This window comes from Salmo salar, chromosome 16 (assembly GCF_965601325.2).
Source record: "Salmo salar chromosome 16, fSalSal1, whole genome shotgun sequence".
In the NCBI taxonomy this organism is placed as follows: Eukaryota; Metazoa; Chordata; class Actinopteri; order Salmoniformes; family Salmonidae; genus Salmo; species Salmo salar.
In genome coordinates, this window is record NC_138306.1 from 42,638,300 (window position 1) to 42,666,104 (window position 27,805).

General features: G+C 44.1%; 2 protein-coding genes across 2 annotated transcripts; one reads left to right on the plus strand and one right to left on the minus strand.

Moving 5' to 3' along the window:
• Positions 1-1,309: 1,309 nt before the first annotated feature.
• Positions 1,310-9,095, plus strand: LOC106573827 (myeloid-derived growth factor). Its single transcript, XM_014149193.3, has 6 exons — positions 1,310-1,661; positions 2,306-2,356; positions 2,614-2,675; positions 3,030-3,111; positions 7,373-7,445; positions 7,880-9,095. The coding sequence occupies exons 1-6, from the start codon at positions 1,521-1,523 to the stop codon at positions 7,957-7,959; spliced, it is 489 nt and encodes a 162-aa protein (XP_014004668.1). The 5' UTR covers positions 1,310-1,520; the 3' UTR covers positions 7,960-9,095.
• LOC106573826 (uncharacterized) lies at positions 3,105-27,152 on the minus strand. The gene is made up of 3 exons (XM_014149192.3): positions 25,616-27,152; positions 14,992-15,880; positions 3,105-7,148 (listed from the first exon to the last, which is right to left on the minus strand). Exons 1-2 carry the CDS (start codon positions 26,621-26,623, stop codon positions 15,110-15,112), a joined length of 1,779 nt encoding a protein of 592 aa, XP_014004667.2. The 5' UTR covers positions 26,624-27,152; the 3' UTR covers positions 3,105-7,148; positions 14,992-15,109.
• Between the last annotated feature and the right edge of the window lie 653 nt (positions 27,153-27,805).

The window sequence follows — 27,805 nt, forward strand, 5'->3', positions numbered from 1 at the left end:
CACGCGTTCCAGCAGATATATCTCACTTGTCACTCCCAAAGCCAATTCCTCCTTTGGCCGCCTCTCTTTCCAGTTCTTTGCTGCAAATGACTGGAACGAACTACAAAAATCTCTGAAACTGGAAACACTTATCTCCCTCACTAGCTTTAAGCACCAGCTGTCAGAGCAGCTCACAGATCACTGCACCTGTACATAGCCCATCTATAAATAGCCTAAACAACTACCTCTTCCCATACTGTATTTATTTATTTTGCTCCTTTGCACCCCAGTATTTCTACTTTGCACACTCATCTACTGTCAAATCTACCATTCCAGTGTTTTAATTGCAATATTGTATTTACTTCATCACCATGGCCTATTTATTGCCTTTACCTCCCTTATCTCACCTCATTTGCTCACATTGTATATAGACATATTTTTCTACTGTATTCTTGACTGTATGTTTGTTTTACTCCATGTGTAACTCTGTGTTGTTATATGTGTGGAACTGCTTTGCTTTATCTTGGCCAGGTCGCAGTTGTAAATGAGAACTTGTTCTCAACTTGCCTACCTGGTTAAATAAAGGTGAAATAAATAAATAATTATTGCCGTTCATTCTGTCACATCCTATGGCCCTCGCCATACGTCATCACCACATGAATCATGGACAAAGATTACAGTGAAGTATCCCTGAATTAGCAGTGCAGTTTCAGCCAGTGCACGTGAGGAACCTGAAATGGGCTGGCCTTCTATAGAGTGGAGGGAAAGGGGCTTGTAGGGGTGAGTGTATGAAAGTCTCAGACAAGACTTAAATAAACAGAGACGCTGGCCAGCGCAGATCCAGAAATACATACGGAGTCAACTGCTATACCACTGTTATTTCCTATTACTATAGAACCAGGGCTGATGGGTTCATAACGTTGAATAGTCTACTTTCACAATACTGGTTTTAACATTTTCTTTACATTATTACTTTATTTTTTATATATTTTTTTTTATATTAAAAGTGGTAGAATTCTTGCAAAGACAGTTGAACTATTCATAATTGACCTGTGGACTGTGTTTTGGTTTTCTCGATGACTTGTAAACAATACAATACAATGTTTTATCTCAATGAGATCAAATAATAACAAACAATCAAGTAAAATAGAGGATAAATAACCATAAACAAAAAGGTTGAAATGTGTGGCTTCTCCTGTAGATGAACTTCAGAACAATCAGCTTAGTCACCAGTGCAAGATGAGACAAGAACACAGCCTCAGTATTCTTAGAAAATGGCGCCCTCGTGTGATGAAAATGAACTATCGCAGAGAGATACTGATTGGATAGTTAAGATTTATGCAGGCTGAAAAAGAAGAACAATAAATTAAACTGTTTAACCACATATGTTTGTATTTGAAAGCATCAAGAAGTTTCGCGTATTTGAGAGCAAAAACGTGTTTTTCACGAATTCCCTCATCACTTGAATTATTTTGAGTTCCATGTGACGACACTCCGCAGAGCACTCACACGAATTATCGGTCAGTAGCAGCAGAACCGAAATGGCGCAAAATAACTTTGCATTTCTTGCTTTGTTGGTTGTAACGTCAACAGTTACATTGGCTAGTGCCGATGAGCGAACGAAAACTGTGGAATTCAACGTAAAACCCGGTGGAATGGTGCACACGTTCTCTGAGAAAATGGTAAGCAATATAGCTAGCCACAACATCCAGCCAACAGTACTGTACTACTTGACAGCTAGTGAAGTCGTGTATGTTGCATTGTAATGTTGTAGTGGCACAAATATGCATACGAATTGCCGAGTAACGTTATAGTTCCCTGCAAACTCTTGCTGTTGGTTCACATATGGTAGCTAATTCAAATAACAACCAAGAACATGATGGCACCGCTCACAAATGAAATATAATTTAAACTATGTAGCTAAAACATTTTTTTCTTAAGTCTCTGGTCGTCGCATGATGATGAGGAAACGACCTCTGATATGCTGACACGTCAGTACCGGAGTGCCACAAGGAGGCTATTCATTGGCCTAGAATAGATCTACATTTTCCGACAGAGACGCAATCCATGTTGTCTTTATGTTAAATCCCAAATATACAATAGTAGCCGATGCATGTGAAAATAAAGTGCCCCGTTGTATTACAAATTGCAGATGTTTGAAATAATAATGAGCTATACATTGTTTGACTCCCAAACATCCGATTTGACTTCCAAACACTTAGGCCTACAAATAAATAATGTGTTTTGTCTTTTAATGATCATTCCTGGCTCAATTTAATCATCAAGAAAAATGTACAGATGTCTTAAATTCCTCCTACTTTCACAGAGAGAATATGAATGTTCATTCACGTATGCATCACAAGGGGGAACCAACGAGGTAGGTTGTATCTTGATCTAAGTTTAGGTTGTTTCAACCTAATAAATAGGACACTTCATTCTAGTCTAGAGTTGAAACATATGCTACCTGCGGTAAACTGATTCATAGGTTTCAGTGTGCAGTTTAAAAGTACATTCCAGAGTAGATCAACAGAAAGTACATTTCAACCTGTGCCATACTACTCACATACCTAAAGAATACATAATCAAAATAATAATATTATAATAACAGGTTTTCATGCTATGTTGTTTTAACAGCAATGGCTGATGAGTGTGGGCCTGAGCGACGACGACAGTCTGTTCTCCTGCTCTTTGTGGAGGTAAACTGTAATCCCTGGTGTGAGGTCACACTGAACAATAGAAGTTAGACTGCAGAGATTTCCATGTACACTGAATGAGTTATTCATTGAACTGTCGCTTGGTGGTCATTCACCTGAGATATCTCAGGTCAATCAGTTCCAGTTTTTCATCTTAGCTTTGCCTAGTGAATAACTAATAGCAGAGTCAACAATCTTGCTTTATCTTGGCCAGGTCGCAGCTGTAAATGAGAACTTGTTCTCACCTGGCCTACCTGGTTAAATAAAGGTGAAATAAAAAAATGGAATAAAAACGTCAGTAGTGATTTAATCCCTATCTTCATTTTTGTTGATTTCTCTCTTCCTCTTTGTTGATAGACCCCAAGGGAAGTCCTACCTGTTTTTCACACAGTTCAAGGCTGAGCTGAAAGGAGCCAAGATTGAGTATGCCAGTGCATATGTAAGTATCCACCATATACAGATGGGTCATGTAATTTGCTCTCCTATCGGCATTTCTACATAATAATGCATTGGAGCACAGTCTTTGCTAACATGTTTTGTGGTGTAAAGTAGATAAGGTATATGTCCAATGTCAGCATATTGTCGCAGCAGCATTGACCCGTCTTCTCCGCTGGTCTCCTGGTTCAAGTGCGCTTCTGTCTGTCTCAGTGATAATGAGGTAGAACTGCATATCCCCATGGAAACATGTCTTCTACATTGACTGTATGTACCTACCTACACATTTTTAGACTTCGGTCTGTTTTTATCCTGATTTACTGGCAAGCTACAGTTGAAGACGGAAGTTTAAATACACTTAGGTTGGAGTCCTTAAAACTTGTTTTTCAACCACTCCACAAATTTCTTGTTAACAAACTATAGTTTTGGCAAGTTGGTTAGGACATCTACTTTGTGCATGACACAAGTCATTTTTCCAACAATTGTTTACAGACAGATTATTTCACTTATAATTCACTGTAGCACAATTCCAGTGGGTCAGAAGTTTACATACACTAAGTTGACTGTGCCTTTCAACAGCTTGGAAAATTCCAGAAAATTATGTCATGGCTTTAGAAGCTTCTGATAGGCTAATTGACATAATTTGAGTCAATTGGAGGTGTAGCTGTATTTCAAGGCCTACCTTCAAACTCAGTGCCTCTTTGCTTGACATCATGGGAAAATCAAAAGAAATCAGCCAAGACTTCAGAAAAAAGTTGTAGACCTTCACAAGTCTGGTTCATCCTTGGGAGCAATTTCCAAACGCCTGAAGGTACCACGTTCATCTGTACAAGCAATAGTACGCAAGTATAAACACCATGGGACCACGCAGCCGTCATACCGCTCGGGAAGGAGACGCGTTCTGTCTTCTAGAGATGAACGTACTTTGGTGCAAAAAGTGCAAATCAATCCCAGAAGAACAGCAAAGGACCTTGTGAAGATGCTGGAGGAAACGGGTACAAAAGTATCTATATCCACAGTAATATGAGTCCTATATCGACTCAGCAAGGAAGAAGCCACTGCTCCAAAACTGCTATAAAAAAGCCAGACTACGGTTTGCAACTGCACATGGGACAAATATTGTACTTTTTGGAGAAATGTCCTCTGGTCTGATGAAACAAAAATAGAACTGTTTGGCCATAATGACCATCGTTATGTTTGGAGGAAAAAAGGGGAGGCTTGCAAGCCGAAGAACACCATCCCAACCGTGAAGCACGGGGATGGCAGCATCATGTTGTGGGGGTGCTTTGCTGCAGGAGGGACTGGTGCACTTCACAAAATAGATGGCATCATAAGGAAAGAAAATGATGTGGATATAATGAAGCAACATTTCAAGACATCAGTCAGGAAGTTAAAGCTTGGTCGCAAATGGGTCTTCCAAACGAACAATGACCCCAAGCATACTTCCAAAGTTGTGGCAAAATGGCTTAAGGACAACAAAGTCAAGGTATTGGAGTGGCCATCACAAAGCCCTGACCTCAATCCCATAGAAAATTGTTGGCAGAACTGAAAAAGTGTGTGCGAGCGAGGAGGCCTTACAAACCTGACTCAGTTACACCAGCCCTGTCAGGAGGAATGGGCCAAAATTCACCCAACTTATTGTGGGAAGCTTGTGGAAGGCTACCTGAAATGTATGACCCAAGTTAAACAATTTAAAGGCAATGCTACCAAATACTAATTGAGTGTATGTAAACTTCTGACCCACTGGGAATGTGATGAAAGAAATAAAAGCTGAAATAATAATTACCTGACCTCAAGACAGGGAATTTTTACTAGGATTAAATGTCAGGAATTGTGAAAAACTGAGTTTAAATGTAGTTGGCTAAGGTGTATGTAAACTTCCGACTTCAACTGTAAATCAAGGCTAATATAGGGCTTTATATGGGTAGAGATGATAAAATAGATTGTCATGGCAACACACAGTATCAGTCAAAAGTTTGGACACAGCTACTCATTCAAAGGTTTTTCTTTATTTTAACTATTTTCTATATTGTAGAATAATAGTGAAGATATTAAAACTATGAAGTAACACATATGGAATCATGTAGAAACAAAAAAATCTAAATATATTTTATATTCTTTGAAGCAGCTACCCCTTGCCTTGATGACAGCTTTGCACACTCTTGGCATTCTGTCAACCAGCTTCACCTGGAATGCTTTTCCAATTGTCTTGAAGGAGTTCCCACATAGGCTGAGCACTTGTTGGCTGCTTTTCCTTCACTCTGCGGTCCAACTTATCCCGAACCATCTCAATTGGGTTGAGGTTGGGTAATTGTGGAGGCCAGGTCATCTGATGCAGCACTCCATCACTCTCCTTCTTGTTCAAATAGTCCTTACATAGCCTGGAGGTGTGTTGGGTCATTGTCCTGTTTAAAAACAAATGATAGTCCCACTAAGCGCAAACCAGATGGGATGGCGTATCGCTGCAGAATGCTGTGGTAGCCATGCTGGTTAAGTGTGCCTTGAATTCTAAATAAATCACAGACAGTGTCACCAGCAAAGCACCCCCACACCATCAGACCTCCTCCTCCATGCTTCACGGTGAGAACCACATATGCGGTGATCATCCGTTCACCTACTTTGCGTCTCACAAAGACACAGCGGTTGGAACCAAAAATCTCAAATTTGGACTCATCAGACCAAAAGAGATATTTCCACCGGTCTAATGTCCATTGCTCATGTTTCTTGGCCCAAGCAAGTCTTCTTCTTATTGGTGTCCTTTAGTAGTGGTTTCTTTGCAGCAATTCTACCATGAAGGCCTGATTCACGCAGTCTCCTCTGAACAGTTGATGTAGAGATGTTTCTGTTACTTGAACTCTGAAGCATTTATTTGGGCTGCAATTTCTGAGGCTGGTAACTCTGATGAACTTATCCTCTGCAGCAGAGGTAACCCTGGGTCTTACTTTCCTGTGGCGGTCCTCATGAGAGCCAGTTTCATTATAGTGCTTAATGGTTTTTGCGACTGCATTTGAAGAAACTTTCAAAGTTCTTTGAATTTTCCGAATTGACTGACCTTCATGTCTTAAAGTAATGATGGAATGTCGTTTGTCTTTGCTTATTTGAACTGTTCTTGCTATAATATGGACTTGGTCTTTTACTAAATAGGGCTATCTTCTGTATACCACCCCGACCTTGTCACAACACAACTGTTTAGCTCAAACGCAGTAAGAAGGAAAGAAATTCCACAAATTAACTTAACAAGGCACACGTGTTAATTGAAATGCATTCCAGGTGACTACCTCATGAAGCTGGTTGAGAGAATGCCAGGAGTGTGCAAAAGCTGTCAAGGCAAAGGGTGGCTACTTTGAAGAATCTCAAATATAAAATATATTTTTATTTGTTTAACACTTTTTTGGTTACTACATGATTCCATATGTGTTATTTCATAGTTTTGATGTCTTCACTATTATTCTACTATTCTACAATGTAGAAAATAGTAAAAATAAAGTAAAACCCTTGAATGAGTAGGTGTGTCCAAACTTTTGACTGTTACTGTAGGTATTTGAGAGAACATTATATTGCAGTCAGAGAGTACATTGTTACCATGTTGCATTCAGATCTAACCATGTATTCTTCTCCCAAGTGAATGCTGCTGTGTTCAGAGTACAAACAACTCTCAGACTAGTGTCACATCACATGTAAGTTGCACACAGAGTTCTAAGGCAGTGGTTCCTAAACCGTTCTGTGCTGTGTCCGTCCCACCATAAGTTTTTTATATCTCCCTCTGATCTACTATGTAAACTGATGTTTGCAGTCATGACGCAGTTTATTGCCACATCTTCACACAAACCAATGGCAACCCACCAGTGTTTACCCAAACACCATACAGGGAAACGCTGTTCTGAGGAGTCTGTCAGGCGAGGAGGCTTTGTACATCGCCGCACATACACTGCTCTCCCACAGGCCTCTTCTTGACCATCCTCCCTCGCAAGGACAAAGCCTCAGACAGACGCTGTCGTCAGAACAGAACCGTTCAACCTCTCCTCCTGACGGCACTGTCTCCTGTGAAAAGACAGAATAAACAACACTCACTAAACATTGGGATAAAAATAACCAGCACTCCTGAGAAGCAGAGCATCTCCTCGACCTTGTCACTCCACTGTAACTCTCCTTGCCTCTGTCGTGATGAGTTTCTCTCTTTTCCATTCACACTTTCATCCCCTTGTTTGTTATCCCTTTTCTCATCAATCCCCTGCTCCCATCTCTCCCCGTCATCGTCTCCACAGTCCCAGACTGCGACGGGAGGACAGAGGGATGTGACTTTGAAGGAAGATGAATTCACTGTGGGGGATTCTACAGGTGAGATGACTAGTCTGCTTACTGCTGAGCTACTGCATTCCCGTATGTCTGTCACAACAGATCAATACTCTTCTTGTTTTTTACCTATTTGTCTGGAATTAAGCGTTTGCGACAAAAGTAGATAGAATTGATGATGGATCTATACTTTGGCACAATGTCAGCAACAGCAATCTGAACATTATAACAACCTACTTCCACTGGCTTAGCATATACCTCCGCGGGGGGTGGGGCCATGGGTAATAATATGAATATGAACACGTTATAAGCCATGGCCAAAAATATAGAATTACAGGAAATTTGCTATAAAACTGCAAACATTTCAGGGGGGCCCTGCTAAATTGTGGTATGCCACTGTCTACTACTGAATGTTGTTGAATGTTGTACTTGTGTTATGATATTGTAGTAACTTGTTTCCTCTCCCATCACCCTTCCAGTGACCCACAAAGATGGGAAGTTCCGCGCTGAGCTCTCCAAACTGACTATTATTGGCCGGACACGACGCAATGAGCTTTGATTGGCTGGAAATCCCAATGACTGTTGTAATATCATCAAATGGTGACATCCAGGCGTGCTCTCAAGGCAGGCCATTGTGCTCTAATGTCGACAACAGTGGCAATTGAAAGACGATATTCAAGCACGAAGGACGATACAGTCTTAGACAGCCTTAGACCTTGGTGGTCTACAACTATGCTGTTGAATAAATCTATTGTTTGTTATTTTGAGGATTATGGCTTTACATGGAAAATTCATTATGTTCCATACTGTATGAGAATGCATCTTGGGATGTCTGATCTTAACGGGTGTAGAGAGTTATAGGTTCAGAGGATTTATCGGTCTTATGCTAAGCCAGGGAAATGTGAGTAATCTTTTGTCTTCGCCGTGCGCACGTTAACAGATATATATTTTTCCAATCTGCTTCTTCTCTAAGCAAGTGAATGGTTAGTACAGACACTGTAGAGCATGGAGCCCAGTTTCTCTGTTCTTTTGATCTAGATAGATAGATTCTCCCTCCTCTCTCACTCCTACCAACAGTCTTAATGAAGCTAGGTGGAGCTTTAGAACAGATGCTTATTTGGCCCACCAGGATTAGAGACATATTGCCTTGATGTAGAGGATAGTTAGCTTGCCAGCACATACCAGGTTCATCCCTGTCTGTCTAGAGGAGGCCCTCACTCAGCGTTGATAGTGGAGTCCCTTGGCTCCCAGAAGGAAATACCACCGGGCACTTATTTTTTTATATTTTATTTTCTACTCTTTGGCTTTCTAAATCACAATGTGCAACTGATGCTCCAATAAAAGTCATGTTGTCTGGGAATGTGAAATGTGTGTTCTCATGTTTTGACACAGCTAATTGATCAGAATGTCCTTGCTAATATTTCACACTGCTGTCCATGCTCAGGTTTGATGGTTTTCAGCTTGGATTACTTTCAGAGTTCTGTGTGTCGATCTCATGCTCTTGTTTTATATTATTAGGGCACACATTTTCAGTTCAGCAGATTCCATAGCCATGAGTTACATTATTACGTTCCATATGAAAATGTAGCTATTACACAAAGACGAAATTCGATGTGCATAATGTTTTTGGACAGTTTGCAAACAATGTAACATTTTTTATAAAATCGTTGAGTTAATAAAGCCGAATAATACAAACATGGTCTCTTTTTTGCTTTCTTGAGTAAGGCAGCTCCAAAATGCAGGTGTTTCAGCCTAGTTCAGTACTTTCTGTGGTGGTGGGGCAGCCAGCGGAAAATAAACTCCCTTTTTCAGGACCCTGTCTTTCAAAGGTAATTCGTAAAAATCCAAATAACTTCACAGATCTTCATTGTAAAGGGTTTAAACACTGTTTCCCATGCTTGTTCAATGAACCATAAGCAATTAATGAACATGCACCTATGGAACGGTCGTTAAGACACTAACAGCTTACAGACAGTAGGCAATTAAGGTCACAGTTATGAAAACTTAGGACACTAAAGAGGTCTTTCTACTGACTGAAAAACACCAAAGAAAGATGCCCAGGGTCCCTGCTCATCTGCGTGAACCTGCCTTAGGCATGCTGCAAGGAGGCATGATGTCTGCAGATGTGGCCAGGGCAATAAATTGCAATGTCCGTACTGTGAGACACCTAAGACAGCGCTACAGGGAGACAGGACGGACAGCTGATCGTCCTCGCAGTGGCAGACCACATGTAACAACACCTGCACAGGATCGGTACATCCGAACATCACACCTGCGGGACAGGTCCAGGATGGCAATAACAACTGCCCGAGTTAAACCAGGAATGCACAATCCCTCCATCAGGGCTGACTATCCGCAATAGGCTGAGAGAGGCTGGACTGAGGGCTTGTAGGCCTGTTGTAAGGCAGGTCCTCACCAGACATTACTGGAAACAACGTCGCCTATGGGCACAAACCCACCGTCACTGGACCAGACAGCACTGGCAAAAAGTGCTCTTCACTGACGAGTCGCAGTTTTGTCTCACCAGGGGTGATGGTCGGATTCGCGTTCATCGTCGAAGGAATGAGCGTTACACCGAGGCCTGTACTCTGGAGCGGGATCAATTTGGAGGTGGAGGGTCCGTCATGGTCTGGGGCGGTGTGTCACAGCATCATCGGACTGAGCTTGTTGTCATTGCAGGCAATCTCAACGCTGTGCGTTACAAGGAAGACATCCTCCTCCCTCATGTGGTACCCTTCCTGCAGGCTCATCCTGACATGACCCTCCAGCATGACAATGCCACCAGCCATACTGCTCGTTCTGTGCGTGATTTCCTGAAAGAACGGAATGTCAGTGTTCTGCCATGGCCAGCGAAGAGCCCGGATCTCAATCCCATTGAGCACGTCTGGGACTTGTTGGATCAGCGGGTGAGGGCTAGGGCCATTCCCCCCAGAACTTGCAAGTGCCTTGGTGGAAGAGTGGGGTAACATCTCACAGCAAGAACTGGCAAATCTGGTGCAGTCCATGAGGAGGAGATGCACTGCAGTACTTAATGCAGCTCGTGGCCACACCAGATACTGACTGTTACTTTTGCTTTTGACCCCGCTTTTGACCCCCCCCCCCTTTGTTCAGGGACACATTATTCCATTTCTGTTAGTCACATGTCTGTGGAACTTGTTCAGTTTATGCCTCAGTTGTTGAATCTTGTTATGTTCATACAAATATTTACACATGTTAAGTTTGCTGAAAATAAACACAGTTGACAGTGAGAGGACATTTCTTTTTTTGCTGAGTTTACGTAGCGTAGGGTTTGGTAATGTTCTCTAGTTGCGCCGTGATTGGCTCATTGTTCTGTCACTCATGGGGACACTACGTCACCACCAAGTCTAAGGGTAGAGCTTGAAAATTCAAGCCCCTTGTGTGCTGCCATAGAGTTACATTAGAAGTGCCCATCCAAGAAGGCTCAAGGTCATTGGCTACAGATAAAATTACGTCAAATCATGTTATATCTACAGTACCTTGATTGAACTGATCATGTCAACATCATACTTCAAAATCTTAGCTCGCAGTCATCATCATGAATCAAGTCGACAATCTACTGGCAAATCTTTTTTAATCCTTGTCATATGAAGGGAAATTATGAAGAGAATTTATAGATAAAACGTATCGGTGCTCATCGACCATTGGACATCAACATTACACAACAAGTCGGAAGTTGCAAATTCAACAATGAGTGGTTTGGAAGGAATCAGTGGCTAACTGCAAGCATTGCAAAGCAATCACTAGCCTGCTATTCAGTGGAGTGACTGTGTGGTCCCAAGTCTGGGTTTCAGGGTCCCTTTTCCAAGCTTAAAATTATAAACATTCAACATTGGCCATGCTGTCAATGAAGCATGATTTGTGCCGCGCTCAAAACAACTGTTAACTCGGACTGGGAAATCTGACTTCAGTTAGTTCAAGACAACTGGGAACTCAGGGAAAAATTTGCTCCGACTGGGAAAATACATTTTGAACGGTCATCCATCTCGGAATTATAAGTCAGGAATTCAGGCCTCTTTCTAGAGCTACGACCTGAAGATCACTGATATCATCATGATTCAACCTTGTTTTTTTCCCGAGTTTCCAGTTATCTTGAAAGCACCATAAATCCAGAGAATACCAGATTTTGATGACAAAGTTTGATGCAAAAATTTGCCCACAAAGGACCGCCGCGCCACCTTCCTGTTCAAAAATGTATTGTATGCTGCTGCATAAATTATGTAATATGCCAGGGAGATATGTATACTGTAGCTTAGAATGTAATATTAAGTGTATGTTGTGTAGTAAGCTGTTAGTAGCCTATGTGCATCACCCTAATAATTTGGTCTATTTTTCCATCTTAATTTTGCCTAATGTTTTGACTTGGTGGTGCACATGTAGCCTATAACCTATTTTAGAGAAATGTAATCATCTAATATTGTAAGAGCTTCCATTGTCTGCTTATATGCCCCCTTTATTTATCCTACGGTTCTGACTTTGTGTACAGGGAGAACACTGTAAGAACAGCCCAAGTTCTGAATTCTGTCACTGTACATTTCAAATGTGCTGAACAAATAGTTATATTGACTACGTCCGTCATAGCTCTCTCATTAATGTCTTAATCAAAATGATGGATTGCCTCTTAGCCGCTTGTCGTCCCCTTATGCGATAGTTTGTACATCTCAATTGTCAATAGAAACCACATTTGTTTCAGAAAGTCAGCCACATCAGCTATGTTTTTTAAAGGCATTAAATGAGGCTGAATGAACTGTTCCGCTGCCAGACAAGGCTCCGCTGAGAGCCAGGTGTAGCAGTGGTAAGGTTTTGGGACTGCTTCTGGGACTCTGCTGTTGGGACAGCTTTATGTAGGCCCTAACAGTTTGTGGGCACCGTTTGTCACCGTTATAGTGCAATTAATGTATTGTTTAGTGTTGTGTTGTGTTGTGACATGGCTTTGCTGGCATGCATCCTAATTTTTGTTTTGTTTTTGTTTTCCCAACCAAGATGTACATGCTGAAATCGCCACTGCTTAAGTGTATTTAAAATCAAATACTTTTAGACTTTTACTCAAGTAGAATTTTACTAGGTGACTTTCATTTTTACTTGAGTAATTTTTTATTAAGGTATCTTTACTTTTACTCAAGTATGACATTTGGGTATTTTTTTCCACAACTGGCTGAAATAAAAGATCCCAGAAATGTTCCATATGCACAAAAAGCTTATTTCTCTCATATTTTGTGCACAAATTTGTTGAGCATGTATCCTTTGCCAATATAATCCATCCACCTGACAGTTGTGGCATATCAAGAAGCTGATTAAACAGCATGATCATTACACAGGTGCACTTTGTGCTGGGTACAGTTAAAGACCACTCTAAAATGTGCAGTTTTGTCACAATGCCACAGATGTTTCAAGTTTTGAGGAAGCGCGCAATTGGCCAGCTGAATCTAGGAATGGCCACCAGAGCTGTTGCCAGAGAATTGAATGTTAATTTCTCTACCATAAGCTGCCTCCAACATCGTTTTAGAGAATTTGGCAGTATGTCCAACATTTAACCACGTCATTGGCAGTAGAATGGCAGTAGAGCACAGTGACATTGAACGTGGAACCGTCATAGGATGCCACCTTTCCAACAAGTCAGTTTGTCAGATTTCTACCCTGCTAGAGCTGCCCCGGTCAACTGTAAGTGCTGTTATTGTGAAGTGTAAACATCTAGGAGCAACAAAGTCTCAGCCGCGAAGTAGTAGACCACATAAGCTCACAGAACGGGCAACCAAGTGCTAAAGTGCATAGCGCATTCAAATTGTCTGTCTTTGGTTGCAACACTCACTACAGAGTTCCAAACTGCCTCTGGAAGCAACGTCAGCACAATAACTGTTTGTCGGGAGCTTCATGAAATGGGTTTCCATGGCCGAGCAGCCGCACGCAAGCCTAAGATCACCATACGCAATGCCAAGTATCAGCTGGAGTGGTGTAAAGCTCGCCGCCATTGGACTATGGAGCAGTGGAAACGCGTTCTCCGGAGTGATGAATACCGCTTTACAATCTGGCAGTCCGACGGACGAATCTGGGTTTGGCGGATGCCAGGAGAACGCTACCTGCCCCAATGCATAGTGCCAACTGTAAAGTTTGGTGGAGGAGGAATAATGGTCTGGGCTGTTTTTCATGGTTTGGTCTTGGCCCCTTAGTTCCAGTGAAGGGAAATCTTAACGCTACAGCATACAATGACATTCTAGATGATTCGGTGCTTCCAACTTTGTGGCAACAATTTGGGAAAGGCCCTTTCCTGTTTCAGCATGACAATGCCCCCATGCACAAAGCGAGGTCAATACAGAAATGGTTTGTTGAGATAGGTGTGGAAGAACTTGACTGGCCTGCACAGAGCCCTGACCACAACCCCATCGAACACCTTTGGGATGAATTGGAACACCGACTGCGAGCCAGGCCTAATCGCCCAACATCAGTGCCCGACCTCACTAATGCTCTTGTGGCTGAATGGAAGCAAGCCCATCAGCAATGTTCCAACATCTAGTGGAAAGCCTTCCCAGAAGAGTGGAGGCTGTTGTAGCAGCAAAGGGGGGACCAACTTCATATTAATGCCCATGATTTTGGAATGACACGTTCGACGAACAGGTGTCCACATACTTTTGTTCGTGTTGTGTATCTGTGACCAACAGATGCATATCTGTATTCCCAGTAATGTGAAATCCATAGATGAGGGCCTAATGAATTCATTTCAATCGACTGAATTCCTTATGTGAACTGTAACTCAGTAAAATCTTTGAAATTGTTGCATGTTGCATTTATATTTTTGTTCAGTTTATAAACAGGTCGTTACTATTGGCCATCTGTTACTACTATAACTGTTGACTTTTAACTTCCCATCAGAAAACATGGCCAACATTGTCTAAAAATTGCATTGGAAGGTATTCCTAAGATCCCTGATTAGAACAATGTTTCCAGTCCAAATGTATCTGCTGAAGTACATGTCAAGTCCACAAGATGGCATCAAATTAACTACAAATACAAATGATCTACAACATGCAATGGCACGTTACAACCACTGTGATACAGGTAGATTGATTCTGAACTACGGGCACCATGATACGACCCGATGAGTGCGTCATCATTTCTCTCTTGTAAATGCTCTCGGCCAGTTTGGATTGTGTTCCCCCATCTCTCTCTCTCTTCCTCTCTATTTCCTGATTGACATTTACAGGGAACAGATGGAGCTTGTGGATGAGGAGGGTTAGGTTAGGCATCACCACCAAGGGCCCATTGAAGGTTAGGACTAATGGCCAGCTGCCCCGCTCTCTGTCCCCCTCTCCCCCATCTCCCCCAGATACACTTCCAAGCACTGTGGGACCAAGTCAGCCAAGAGACATTGTACACCAAAGAGATGTTCTCACTTCCTATTTGGTCGTGTCATCATTCTGCTAAGTGAGCATCTGCATCGGGCCCTAGACGTTACAAGTGCGGCCGAGCCAGGTGTTGCTGTCTCTTATCCTGTCTCTTATCCTTGGTCAGAGCCAAGCCAGAAAGGTGGACAGGGTGTCAGCACAAATGCAGCAGAACTCTGCTGACATATACCTACCCCGAGACACCTCTCATCACCTTGGAAACGTGGACTCTGCTCAAGTTGGCGAGCCTTAAATCACCCTCTGCTCCCTCAGCTCTGTGGCAGTTGCTCCATTGATCCAACCTCCTCCCTCTCACACCGTGGTCGAGAGCAGTCTTCTCTTCACAGGATACGGGGGAGCCTTCCTGGGGTCCTTGCCTTTACTTGCCCCCCGATCAAACTGCCCATCGTGCGGGTAAGGAGGCGGCTTGCGGCCCTTGGGCCCTGGAACTCTCCCTGGGCCGTGTGGTACCGTCTGGCCCTGGGTTAGCCCCAGTGATTTAGCAGATGTTGTCCTCACTCCCTCCACCATGGTCTGGGTCTTAAGGGCTCTGGGTGGGCTGACAGGGAGAGGTGACCTCATGGGTGGCCCTGTTTGGGTTTCTAAGGTGACAGAAGGACTGAGAGCAGAGGGGTGAGGAGGGGGACTTATTTCATGGGGGGAAAGTCCAAGGATGTGAAACAGAGCAGAGTTAGAGGCAGGGTTGAGGGGGTAATGTAAACTCTTGCTCTTGACTGAGGGATCATGGGTGTTGGGGTGAGGTGGGTTGGTACTGATGGGGGACAGACCAGGGGTGGGAGGGCGAACAGGGCTACTCCTGTGAGGCCTGGGAGCAAGTTGGTGGAGGAGGCAGACCGGGCTGGAGGCAGGGTTGTGACGCTGGGGTGAGTTAGTCCTGATGACGGAGGACAGAGCTGCGTCCCCCTGCCTGGTCTCCTCACCCCCTGGGCCCCTGGGCCTCTGATGGCTACTGCCCATCACGACTCCACTGGAGGTGGAGCTACTGTCACTGGGCAGGCTGGGGCTGGCTTCCCCTTCACTCAGGTCAATGGACGAGGTCAGCAGCTCAATCTGCTGCACCACCTGTGAAAGAGATTAAGATACACGTCAGAGATGGGGCTGGAGAGATGCGAGAAAATTAGATGGAGAAAATGTTTGATCTGCCTCAACCTTTGCTGTGTGTGGTCGTGCTGTTGCTAGGCAAATTGTTTTTCTCACTTAACTACTCAAGTTCTCTGGTGTCTTCCTTCAGGTCCCTAACCACCTGCTCCAGTAAGAGATGTTCCTTGCACCACACTATAAGAGCAGCATCGCTGGATGTTACTCCATACATTTATTTAACATTCTACTATCCTTTTAAATACCCACGTGGAATACCCTTGCTCTCGAACTGCACTTATGCGGAACTTTCCACCTGGCACGGCAGGAGTGCCATATACAGTACAGTAATGCAGCAAGATAACGTGAGAGGGGCCGATTTACATGTCACTTTTATGGGATGAGAATATGAGCCAGGGCTCAGGCGTTTCCATAAAAGGATTAAAAGCATGGTTCCAGCTGCTCCCCTGTCAGCATCTGGTGGTGGAAGGACCAGAGAGGAGTGGGTACCGCTGCTGAGCATCACTTTAAAACAATGCATACATTAGGTAAATGGAGCATAGCAGGGTCGTTCCACGAAAAGAGCGCCTTTTGCGTCCCTTTGATATTTTAAGCAGAAATTGTGCACCAATAGATATTGTGCCCTTTAATATAGACCACATGGTCATTTTAATACATCAGATTTTTTTTTTATTGAATAAAGACTTGCTAAAGTGCCCAAATTCAATATTTTAACATGTTCCTCTGTTCACCCCTTCTAAGAAGATTTTAACCCACTTAACCCTAAAACGTTTTCACCATCATTGTAAAGCCCTAGTTATTTTGTTGATTTGACAAAGTAATTTCTGAAGATTATTATTTATTTCAAGTGATTAATAAAATAAAATACAAAAAACACCCTGTTACATGAACTGAACTTTTGCTTTAATATTTATTTCAAAATAAACATTTTACATTTAATAGTCAAATCATAGTGTAAAAGCAGTGAGCTGGTTCTACTCTTTTTGGCCATTTTTTGGTGTTTTGATAATGGGAAACTGAGCGGGTCAAGCATAACACATTAACCCTGTTATCAATAGATAGACAGGCTAGAAATGTTTCAACAATTTCATTTTGTAAAGTTTGCATTCAATTACCCCTCCCTGTTGCACACAGCAAGCTTCCATTCCCCTTGTCACAAATGGATTTATGGCTGATTTAAGAGGAAATCGTCAACCCTGTAACTTTATTTGGAACTTACTGTAGTCATTTTTATATTTAATTAACTTCTTGAGATGGGATACTTGTTTTTCATTAAGTTTAACATGTGCTCTTTATAACAGAATGTTAAAATGAAATGGGGGAAAAAATGGACGAAGTTACACTACCCAGAAGGTTTTCTCATTTGATGGAAACATAGAGAATGATAGAGGCCTCTACTAGCCAAAAGCCTGTATTAGCATGGGCAGCACGATTGAGGACTTTCACCATTTTGAAGTAGTCAAGTGGGTGGGACTTCCAATGGGTTAAGGAAGGATCATATGATTCCATCCGGGTCATCAGGAGGGATCAGCCAATGAATATACTCGTGAGAAAAAATTCCATAACTGCAGGTGGCAGTAAATCGCCAATCTTGGCTTTATACCTGTTCAAACAACACACTACAGGTGGCAGAATGTATTCCTTTCAGTTTGTTTGCCAACAAAAGAGAATGGTGTTGGAATGTATAAAGGCCGTTTTACGGGCTCCTGACCAACTCTGCTATTTTGTATGTTTTTTTGCGCTGATCGTAACTTTTTTATACATTATGTTCCCGCCATCATTTCCTAAGACCGAAAATAACTTCTGTACATCAGAACAGCGATCACTAACCTCGATTTGGATGAAGATTTCTACTTCAATGAGTTGGCGACAGAGGGCATACTGCTCACCCCGGACCAGGCCGTAATCCCGACACTCGGAAGAGAAAGAGACGACAATATAGAGACTGATTTGCGGGGAACCCTGATGAAACTAAGGACAAGTAAATAATCCGCCTCTACCCTCTGTTCTATTGGCGAATGTATAATCACTGGAGAAGATACTGGACAAGCTCTATTCGAGACTATCCTATCAACGGAACCTGAAGAACTGTAATATCCTAGGTTTCTTGGAAACTTGGCTGAACAAGGACATGGATAATATTCTCTGGTTTTCTATGTATCGACAGGACAGAACGGTAGTGTAAAGTAAGCTCAAGGGGGGTGGTGCGTCTCTTTGTTAATTAGTAGTTGGTACTCAATCTCTAATATTAGGTTTCAAGGTTCTGCTTGCCTGAGTTAGAACACCTCATGATAAACTGTATACCATACTATTTAACAAATATTTACCATATTTTTCGTAGCTGTTTATTTACCACCACAAACTGAGGCTGGCACCAAGACCGCACTCAACGAGCTGCAGGGGGCCATAAGCAAACAATAAAATGTTCATCCAGAGGCAGCGCTCCTGGTGGTCGGTGATTTTAATGCAGGAAAACATTTCTACTAACATGTCACCTGTGCAACTAGAGACAAAATAACTCTAGATCACCTTTACTCCACACTCTGACGCTCGTTGGATGTGGCAGCGTTGCAAACTATCACGGATTACAAAGGGAAACTCCGCTGCGAGCTGCCCAGTGACGCGAGCCTACCAGACAAGTTAAATGCTTTCTATGCTTGCTTCGACGTACGCAACACTGAACCCTGCATAAGAGCACAAGCTGTTCCCGGATGACTGTGTGATCACGCTCTCCATAGCCGATGTAAGAACTTTAAGCAGGTTAACATTCACAAGGCCGCAGGGCAAACGGATTACCAGGACGCATACTCAGATCATGCACCGACCAGCTGGCAAGTGTCTTCACTGATATTTTCAGCATCTCACTAACCCAGTCTGTAATACATACATGTTTCAAGCAGACCACCATAGTCCCTGTGCTCAAGAATGCCAAGGTAACCTGTCTAAATGACTATCACCCCTTAGCACTCACATCTGTAATCATGAAATGCTTTGAAAGGCTGGTCAAGGCTCACATCAACACCGTCATCCCAGACACCCTGGACCCACTCAAATTTGCATACCACCCCAACAGATCCACAGATGATGCAATCTGTATGGCACTCCACACTGCCGTTTCCCACTTGAACAAAAGGAAGACCTACATGAGAATGCTGTTCATTGACTACAGCTCAGCATTCAACACCATAGTGCCCTACAAGCTCATCACTAAGAGTAAGACCCTGGGACTGAACACCTCCCTCTGTAACTGGATCCTGGACTTCCTGATGGGATTCCACCAAGCGGTGAGGGTAGGCAACAACCCATCCGCCACACTGACACTCAACACGGGGGCCCCTCAGGGGTGCGTGCTTAGTCCCCTCCTGTACTATCTGTTCACCCACGTCCTCATGGCTACGCATGACTCCAACACCATTATTAAGTTTGCTGACAACACAACGGTGGTAGGCCTGATCACCGACGACGATGAGACAGCCTATAGGGAGGAGGTCAGAGACCTGGCAGTGTGGTGCCAGGACAACAACCTTTCCCTCAACGTCAGAAAGTCAAAGGAGCTGATCGTGGACTACAGGAAACGGATGGCCATCCACATCACTATGGATCTATCATGGTCCAAACACACCAACACGGCCGTGAAGAGGCCACAACAACGCCTCTTCCCCTTTAGTAGGCTGAATTTTTTTGGGCATGGGCCCTCAGATCCTCAAAAAGTTATACAGCTGCACCATTGAGAGCATCTTGACTAGGTACATCACTGCTTGCTATGGCAACTGATTCGTCATCCGACCGCAAGGCTTTACAGAGGATAGTGTGGGCAGCCCAGTACGTCATTGTTGAGCTCCCTGTCATCCAGGACCTCTATACAAGGCGATGTCAGACGAAAGCCATAAAAATTGTCACAGACTCCAGCCACCCAGGTCATAGACTGTTCTCTCTGCTATCACACAGCAACGGTACTGATGCACCAAGTCTGGATCCAACAGGACCCTGAACAGCCTCTACGCCCAAGCTAAAAGACTGCTAAATAGTTAGTCCGGGTAGCTATTTGGTTAACTATTTATCTATCTGCATTGACCCTTTTTGCACTAACTTTTTTGACTCATCACATCCGTGCTCCTACCGTTTACTATCTAGCACTTTATTCCTAGTTATACAGTGGGTATAGAAAGTTACCACCCCCTTTCAAAATGTTCACCTTTTGTTGCCTTACAGACTGAAATGAAAACACATACAATTATACTTTTCCAGCTATATTTACACACAGTAACCCACAATATCAATTAAAAAAATAATCCCCAAAACTGTAAAATGCCCTATTAGTATAAGTGAACCCCCCCCTTAGAATTGAAATTGCAAACTTGCTGAGGTATAACCAACCACAAATCAAGCTAATTGGCTTCCATCTGTGATCAGTTGTAGTGACTTTGATTAGTTCAGAATAAAAGCAGTTCATAGAGGACTCCACTGCTTAGTAGTGCAATTCAAAGCAAATAATCCATTATGGGCGGCACTTTCAAAAGATCTATGAGATAAAGTTGTGGAAAGCACAAGTCAGGGGATGGATATGAAAAGATTTCAAATGCTTTCTCTATCCCTCGGAGCACAGTTAAGACCATATTACGAAGTGGAAGGCGTATGGCACCACCCAGACCCTGCATAGATCAGGCCGTCCCTCCAAACTGGATGACCTGGCAAGGAGGAGACTGATCAGAGGGGCTACCAAGAGGCCAATGGTGACTTTGAAGGAGCTTCAGGCCTTTATGGCAAAGATTGGTCAATGTGTGCATGTGACCACAATACCACAAGCGCTCCACAAATCTGGCCTCTATGGGAGGGTGGCAAGAGAAAAACACTCCTCAAAAAAAGCCACATCAAGTCTGGTTCGAGCTTTGCCAAAATGCACATTGTAGATTCCGAGGCCAAGTGGCAAAAGGTGCTGTGGTCAGATGAGACCAACATTTTTGGCCTGTATGCAAAACAATATATCTGGCGAAAACCCAATACATCTTTCCACCCGAGGAACACCAAGTCTATAGTAAAGCACGGGGGTGGCAGTTGTAACGATGTGCGCTGACAGTCGGGAAGCAAGTTCAGGCAGTATGCGTTTTAATAAATAAACACAACATAATACCAAATAAGAAACATGGGCAATGCAGACATTTTTTTTTGGGGGGGGGGGGGGGGCAACGCACAGACATGACACAGAAACATTGGCGCCTGGGGAAGGAACCAAAGGAGTGACATATAAAGGGCAGGTAATCAAGGAGGTGATGGAGTCCAGGTTAGTGTCATAATGCGCGTAACGATGTTGACAGGTGTGCGCCATAACGAGCAGCCTGGTGACCTAGAGGCCGGAGAGGGAGCACACGTGACAGCAGCATCCTGTTGAGGGGGTGTTTCTCTTCAGCAGGGAGCACTTGTTGGGATAAAAGGGAAAATGGACAGTGCAAAATACCGACAGATTTATGAGAACCTGCAGCCCTCTGCCAGGAAGTTGAAAATGGGAAGATGGTTCACGTTTCAACATGACAATGACCCAAAGCACACCGCCAAAGTAATCATACAGTGGCTGAAGGACAAGAAGGTGAATGTCCTTGAGTGGCCTAGTCAGAGCCCCGACCTAAATCCCATCGACAATCTGTGGAATGACTTAAAGAGTGCGGTCCATGAGCGCTCACTATGCAATTTGACTGAGCTTGAACAATTCTGCAAGGAAGAATGGGCAAATATTCCACAGTCTAGGTGTGCAAAGTTAGTAGAGACGAATTCAAAGAGACTCATGGCTGTAATTCAAGCAAAAGGTGGTTCCACCAAGTATTAACTCAGGGGGGTGTTCACTTATCCAAATATGGTATTTTACTGTTTTACTTGTGGGTTCATTTTTCTCATTTGGACACTGTGGGTTACTGTGTGTAAATAAAAAGTCTGATTTTATGTGTTTTCATTTCAGGCTGTAAGGCAACAAAAGGTGAACATAGAATTACCTCGTACACCTGCATATCGACTTGGTACTGATGCTCCTTGTATATAGCCAAGTTATTGTTACTCTTTCTGTATCTATTTCTACTTTTATTATTACATGTTTTACTTTTCTATTATTTCTCTATTTTCTTTCTCTCTGCATTGTTGGGAAGGGCCCGTAAGCATTTCACTGTTAGTCCACACCTGTTGTTTCGAAGCAAGTGACAAATAGCATTTGTCCAGCTGTGCCCTGGACACCATATGCGAACTGACTGCCCCCCATCTAACTTCAGAGCTCGTGCTGTTAGGTGACCTAAACTGGGACATGCTTAACACCCTGGCCATCCTACAATCTAAACTGGATGCTCTCAATCTCACACAAATTATCAATGAACCTACCAGGTACAACTCCAAATCTGTAAACACTGGCACCCTCATAGATATCATCCTAACCAACTTGCCCTCCAAATACACCTCTGCTGTCTTCAACCAGGATCTCAGCGATCACTGCCTCATTGCCTGCGTCCGTAATGGGTCCGCGGTCAAACAACCACCCCTCATCACTGTCTAACGCTCCCTAAAACACTTCAGTGAGCAGGCCTTTCTAATCGACCTGGACCGGGTATCCTGGAAGGATATTGACCTCATTCCGTCAGTAGAGGATGCCTGGTTATTCTTTAAAAGTGCTTTCCTCACTATCTTAAATAAGAATGGAGAACCAGGAACAGATATAGCCCTTGGTTCACTCCAGACCTGACTTCCCTCGACCAGCACAAAAACATCCTGTGGCGTACTGCATTAGCATCGAATAGCCCCCGCGACATGCAACTTTTCAGGGAAGTTAGGAACCAGTATACACAGGCAGTTAGAAAAGCAAAGGCTAGCTTTTTCAAACAGAAATTTGCATCCTGTAGCACTAACTCCAAGAAGTTCTGGGACACTGTAAAGTCCATGGAGAACAAGAGCACCTCCTCCCAGCTGCCCACTGCACTGAGGCTTGGAAATATTGTCATCACCGATAAATCAATAAGCATTTTTCTACGGCTGGCCATGCTTTCCACCTGGCTACCCCTACCCCGGTCAACAGCTCTGCACCCCTCACTGCAACTTGCCCAAGCCTCCCCATTTCTCCTTCACCCAAATCCAGATAGCTGATGTTCTGAAAAACCTACAAATCAGCAGGCCTAGACAATCTGGACCCTCTCTTCCTAAAACTATCCGCTGAAATTGTTGGAACCCCTATTACTAGCTTGTTCAACCTCTCTTTCGTATCTTCTGAGATCCCCAAAGATTGGAAAGCTGCCGCGGTCCTCCCCCTCTTCAAAGGGGGAGACACTCTAGACACAAATTGCTACAGACCTATATCTATCCTACCCTGCTTTTCTAAGGTCTTCGAAAGCCAAGTTAACAAACAGATTACCAACCATTTCAAATCCCACTGTACCTTCTCTGCTATGCAATCTGGTTTCAGAGCTGGTCATGGGTGCACCTCAACCATGCTCAAGGTCCTAAACGATATCATAACTGCCATCGATAAGAGACATTACTGTGCAGCCGTATTCATCGACCTGGCCAAGGCTTTCGACTCTGTCAAATCACCACATTCTTATTGGCAGACTCAACAGCCTTGGTTTCTCAAATGATTACCTCGCGTGGTTCACCAACTACTTCTCCGATAGAGTTCAGTGTGTCAAATCGGAGGGCCTGTTGTCCGGACCTCTGGCAGTCTCTATGGGGGTGCCACAGGGTTCAATTCTCGGGCCGACTCTCTTCTCTGTATACATCAATGATGTCGCTCTTGCTGCTGGTGATTCTCTGATCCACCTCTACGCAGACGACACCATTCTGTATACTTCTGTCCCTTCTTTGGACACTGTGTTAACTAACCTCCAGACAAGCTTCAATGCCATACAACTCTCCTTTCGTGGCCTCCAACTGCTCTTAAATGCATGTAAAACTAAATGCATGCTCTTCAACCGATCACTGCCCGCACCTGCCCGTCCGTCCAGCATCACTACTCTGGACGGTTCTGACTTAGAATATGTGGACAACTACAAATACCTAGGTGTCTAGCTAGACTGTAAACTCTCCTTCCAGACTCATATTAAACATCTCCAAACCAAAATTAAATCTAGAGTCAGCTTCCTATTTCGCAAAACAAAGCATCCTTCACTCATGCTGCCAAACATACCCTCGTAAAACTGACCATCCTACCGATCCTTGACTTCGGCGATGTCATTTATAAAATAGCCTCCAACACCCTACTCAACAAATTGGATTCCATCTATCACAGTTTTTCACCAAAGCCCCATATACTAACCACCACTGCGACCTGTACGCTCTCATTGACTGGCCCTCGCTTCATACTCGTCGCCAAACCCACTGGCTCCAGGTCATCTACAAGTCTCTGCTAGGTAAAGCCCCGCCTTATCTCAGCTCTCTGGTCACCATAGCAGCACCCACTTGTAGCACGCGCTCCAGCAGGTAAATTTCACTGGTCACCCCCAAAGCCAATTCCTCCTTTGGCTGCCTTTCCTTCCAGTTCTTTGCTGCCAATGACAGGAACGAACTGCAAAAATCACTGAAGCTGGAGACTCCTATCTCCCTCACTAGCTTTAAGCACCAGCTGTCAGAGCAGCTCACAGATCACTGCACCTGTACATAGCCCATCTGTAAACAGCCCGTCCAACTACCTCATCCACATACTGTATTTATTTATTTATCTTGCTCCTTTGCACCCCAGTATCTCTATTTGCACATTCGTCTTCTGCACATCTACCATTCCAGTGTTCAATTGGTATATTGTAATTACTTCGCCACTGTGGCCCATTTATTGCCTTACCTCCCTTATCTCACCCCATTTGCACACACTGTATATAGACTTTTTCTACTGTATTATTGACTGTATGTTTGTTTATCCATGTGTAACTCTGTGTTGTTTGTGTTACTGCTGTGCTTTATCTTGGCCAGGTCGCAGTTGTAAATGAGAACTAGCCTACCTGGTTAAATAAAGGTGAAATAAAATAAATAAACATTTTGATTTGAAGAAGAAAATGTACTAGTATAAAATGAAGACTGCCTCAATAGCTCGGCCTGTGCGCTCACAGACGTCATAATGGAAACGATATAGGGATGCTTTCTCTATCATTATCTATGGGTGGAACGACCCAGCAAACACCACTTCCTCCCTTTAAAAATGCAGTGAAATCTTCACTTCTATGCTGTTTCATAGATAAGACTGTCACACTGTGGTGGAGAGATGCTTTCCAAGCAGTATAACAGTGTATATCAATTCAGACGCCTCTTTAATGCATGTTAAAGTATCAAACGTATGAACTGGTATTATGCTCTTTCTGAGAAGTGCAAAAGTAACACACTGTACAACTGCTCTTCACAGTCCCTTCGGGACGTTGAAATAGCGTGATATGTATATACAAATATCAAAGGAACATCAAAGAAAGCAGCTGCAATATTTTGAAGCCTATATGACAATACCAGGATATCGCTCACTATCCCCTCCCAAAACAACTTTTTTTTTTCAATATTTGACACTTATTGAGACAGTTTGGAAATCAGAACAGTGGGATGCGGGGCATGAACCGCAGTCGCCGTTGTACATGTGACTTGTGCCGGGGAGTGTTACCACTACACCACAGCTCTGCACGAGAAACAGCTTTAAGTCCTCCCATCAAAGATAGACCCTATCTGTAACTTATAGGCAAACAGAAACGTCTTTACCTCCTTCATCTCCTGATGGATGTCCTTCAGGCCTCCTAGAACCTCCTCCAGGTTCTCCACCACTCTCCGGATCTGATCCCGGACCACCTTCCGGTGGCTCCTCTTCGACCCAGTCAGCCCTGGCCCTCTCCTGGAGCCATGGTGGCCACTGGCGGGCCTGGTCTGGACATCCTCTGGGATGGGACAGGGCTTACTGGGACCCTGCTGGGGTCGGAGAGTGGGACCTCCCATATTTCTCTGAGGAACCTCTGTAGAGAATATGACCTCATGCAGAGAGCTGGGTCCATTGTAACCCTCCACAGGTTTAGTCAAGTATTTCTGTTCTCTTCTGGTCTCTGCTCCGCCTACTGGTCTAGTCAAGTCTCTCTGGATGTTTCTGACTTTTTTGGGGGTGGATCTCAAGGTAGAACCGAAACTCTGGTGTCTGGGTAAGCCCTGTGTGGCTGTGGCTGAATCCACCCAGCTGGATTTATGAAGGTTCCTCTGACAGGTCTGTCTGGGGTAACCCCAAAGCTGTTCCTCCAAACAAACAGGCACTTTACAGCCGTCTTGACCTTTGAACTGTGTTGGTGGAGCGGGGGAAGTCACGTAGTTCCTGACTGAGGGGTGTGGTAACGTCTGGTGGTGGTTCCAAACAAAGGAGCGTTCTGTGTAGTGGTCCCTGACAGATGCGCTGTGTCTCAGGCCTGGCTCTGGAGACAGGACCTGGCTCCACCTGGAAGGACTGCCCTCTTGGCTTCTTAAATCTAGCTCTTCCAGTTCCAGTCCATTCAAATGGGGACCCATCCTTTCCTTCCCATGTATATTGTTGATTACCTCTTGTGATTTAAAGCCTACCTCTTTGGCTCTGTTGGGATAGGTAAGGTTGGGATCAGTCCGCCTGCGCTGCCCATTGAGTCCCATGTCACTGTGATGGGCCCTGAATCTATTGTGGAGCCAGAGGTTGAGATGAGGGTTGCTGTGCTGAAAGCCTCTGTGCTCCGCAGGCGCTCTGGTGTCTGAGAACATGATGGAAGCAGTCCAGCAGCCACAGAGGAAGACTCCTTAAAGAATTAGCTTTTTTCCCCCTCCTGCTTCCCGCCCTTGACATTCACATGGAATGTTTTTCTCATTGACTTCTCCCTCTCCCGCTCTTTTCCTCTCTCTCGAAAACTTTCTTCCGCTTATTTCTCCTCAGACCCCCACCCACTCGCTCCCCTTTCCTGTCCAAGCCTGTTTCTGATTGTATCCCTTTGTTTTTTCTCTCTTTCTCTTCCCGGTCCTACCCCCTCACGCTCCGTCTTAGCGTGCTGTGATCCTTACTGCTTCCCCCTGTTGCCCTCTCTGCTGCTCATGGCCTCTCTGTCTTCCTCTCCCTGCGTCTCTGGCTCAGTGGCTGTGGCGCGCTTCCTGTCTCCCCCCCCTCTCTCTCCCTCACACTCATTCCCCCTGCCGCCCAGCACTGCGCTGTCTCCCTTTCTCGCTCTTTATTCCTCCCACTCCTTCTCACTGCTGTACCTCCCTCTGTACCTCTCTCCCTCTTCCCCTCTCTCTCTCTGTATGTCTGTCTCTCTCTCTCCCATTTAACCCGCTTGTAGATTGAGACTAGTGGAACTTCAATCAAGATTCCTGTTTTTTAATCCCTGGTAGACGCTGTGTCCCCACGTGAGCCTCCCCACTCCGCCTCTCATCTGATTACTCCTGTTCAGCTTGGGATACCAGAAGGGGCGAGAAGGGGATAAGGAGGGGGTGGGGTGGGTCCACAACACTGCACCGTAGCATACAGCAGTTAGCTACACAGACATAAAAGCCCTGAGCAGATACAAGCTGTAACACACCTGCCCCGGCCCGTTAACTACAGTATTGTCACCTATGGAGCTGAGGCACCTCTTGTTGTTTCATGGTATTTTCTGCTTCTCTGACTTCTATTTGTTCCAGTTATGCAGTGGCAGCTGCTATTTGAAGCTTGATTCAAATCCTATATTGGCAACTGTCTGGATTAGTTGTGATGTGTCTGACAAACCCAGAAATGCCTCCTAGGGGTATTTTTACTCACTGTGCGACTCCCTCCTTGGATGCACCCTAAACGAGACAATGACAGTCACTGAGAACACTGACAGTGTCTGTCATTCAGGAAGAACAGTTTCAGCATTTGCCATGGGCTTACTCAGCACAACAAACTACTTCTGAGAAATCCCCTTTAGTGACAAT

What these genes read in the sequence shown, in the direction of transcription:
- LOC106573827 (XM_014149193.3), top strand. Translation starts at nt 1,521, where the DNA reads ATGGCGCAAAATAACTTTGCATTTCTTGCTTTGTTGGTTGTAACGTCA. An exon ending in CACAAGGGGGAACCAACGAG is followed by an intron (nt 2,357 to 2,613) that starts GTAGGTTGTATC and finishes TTGTTTTAACAG; the next exon opens with CAATGGCTGATGAGTGTGGG. An exon ending in TTGAGTATGCCAGTGCATAT is followed by an intron (nt 3,112 to 7,372) that starts GTAAGTATCCAC and finishes TCGTCTCCACAG; the next exon opens with TCCCAGACTGCGACGGGAGG.
- LOC106573826 (XM_014149192.3), bottom strand. Translation starts at nt 26,623, where the DNA reads ATGTTCTCAGACACCAGAGCGCCTGCGGAGCACAGAGGCTTTCAGCAC. An exon ending in TCCATCAGGAGATGAAGGAG is followed by an intron (nt 15,881 to 25,615) that starts GTAAAGACGTTT and finishes TCTCTTTCACAG; the next exon opens with GTGGTGCAGCAGATTGAGCT.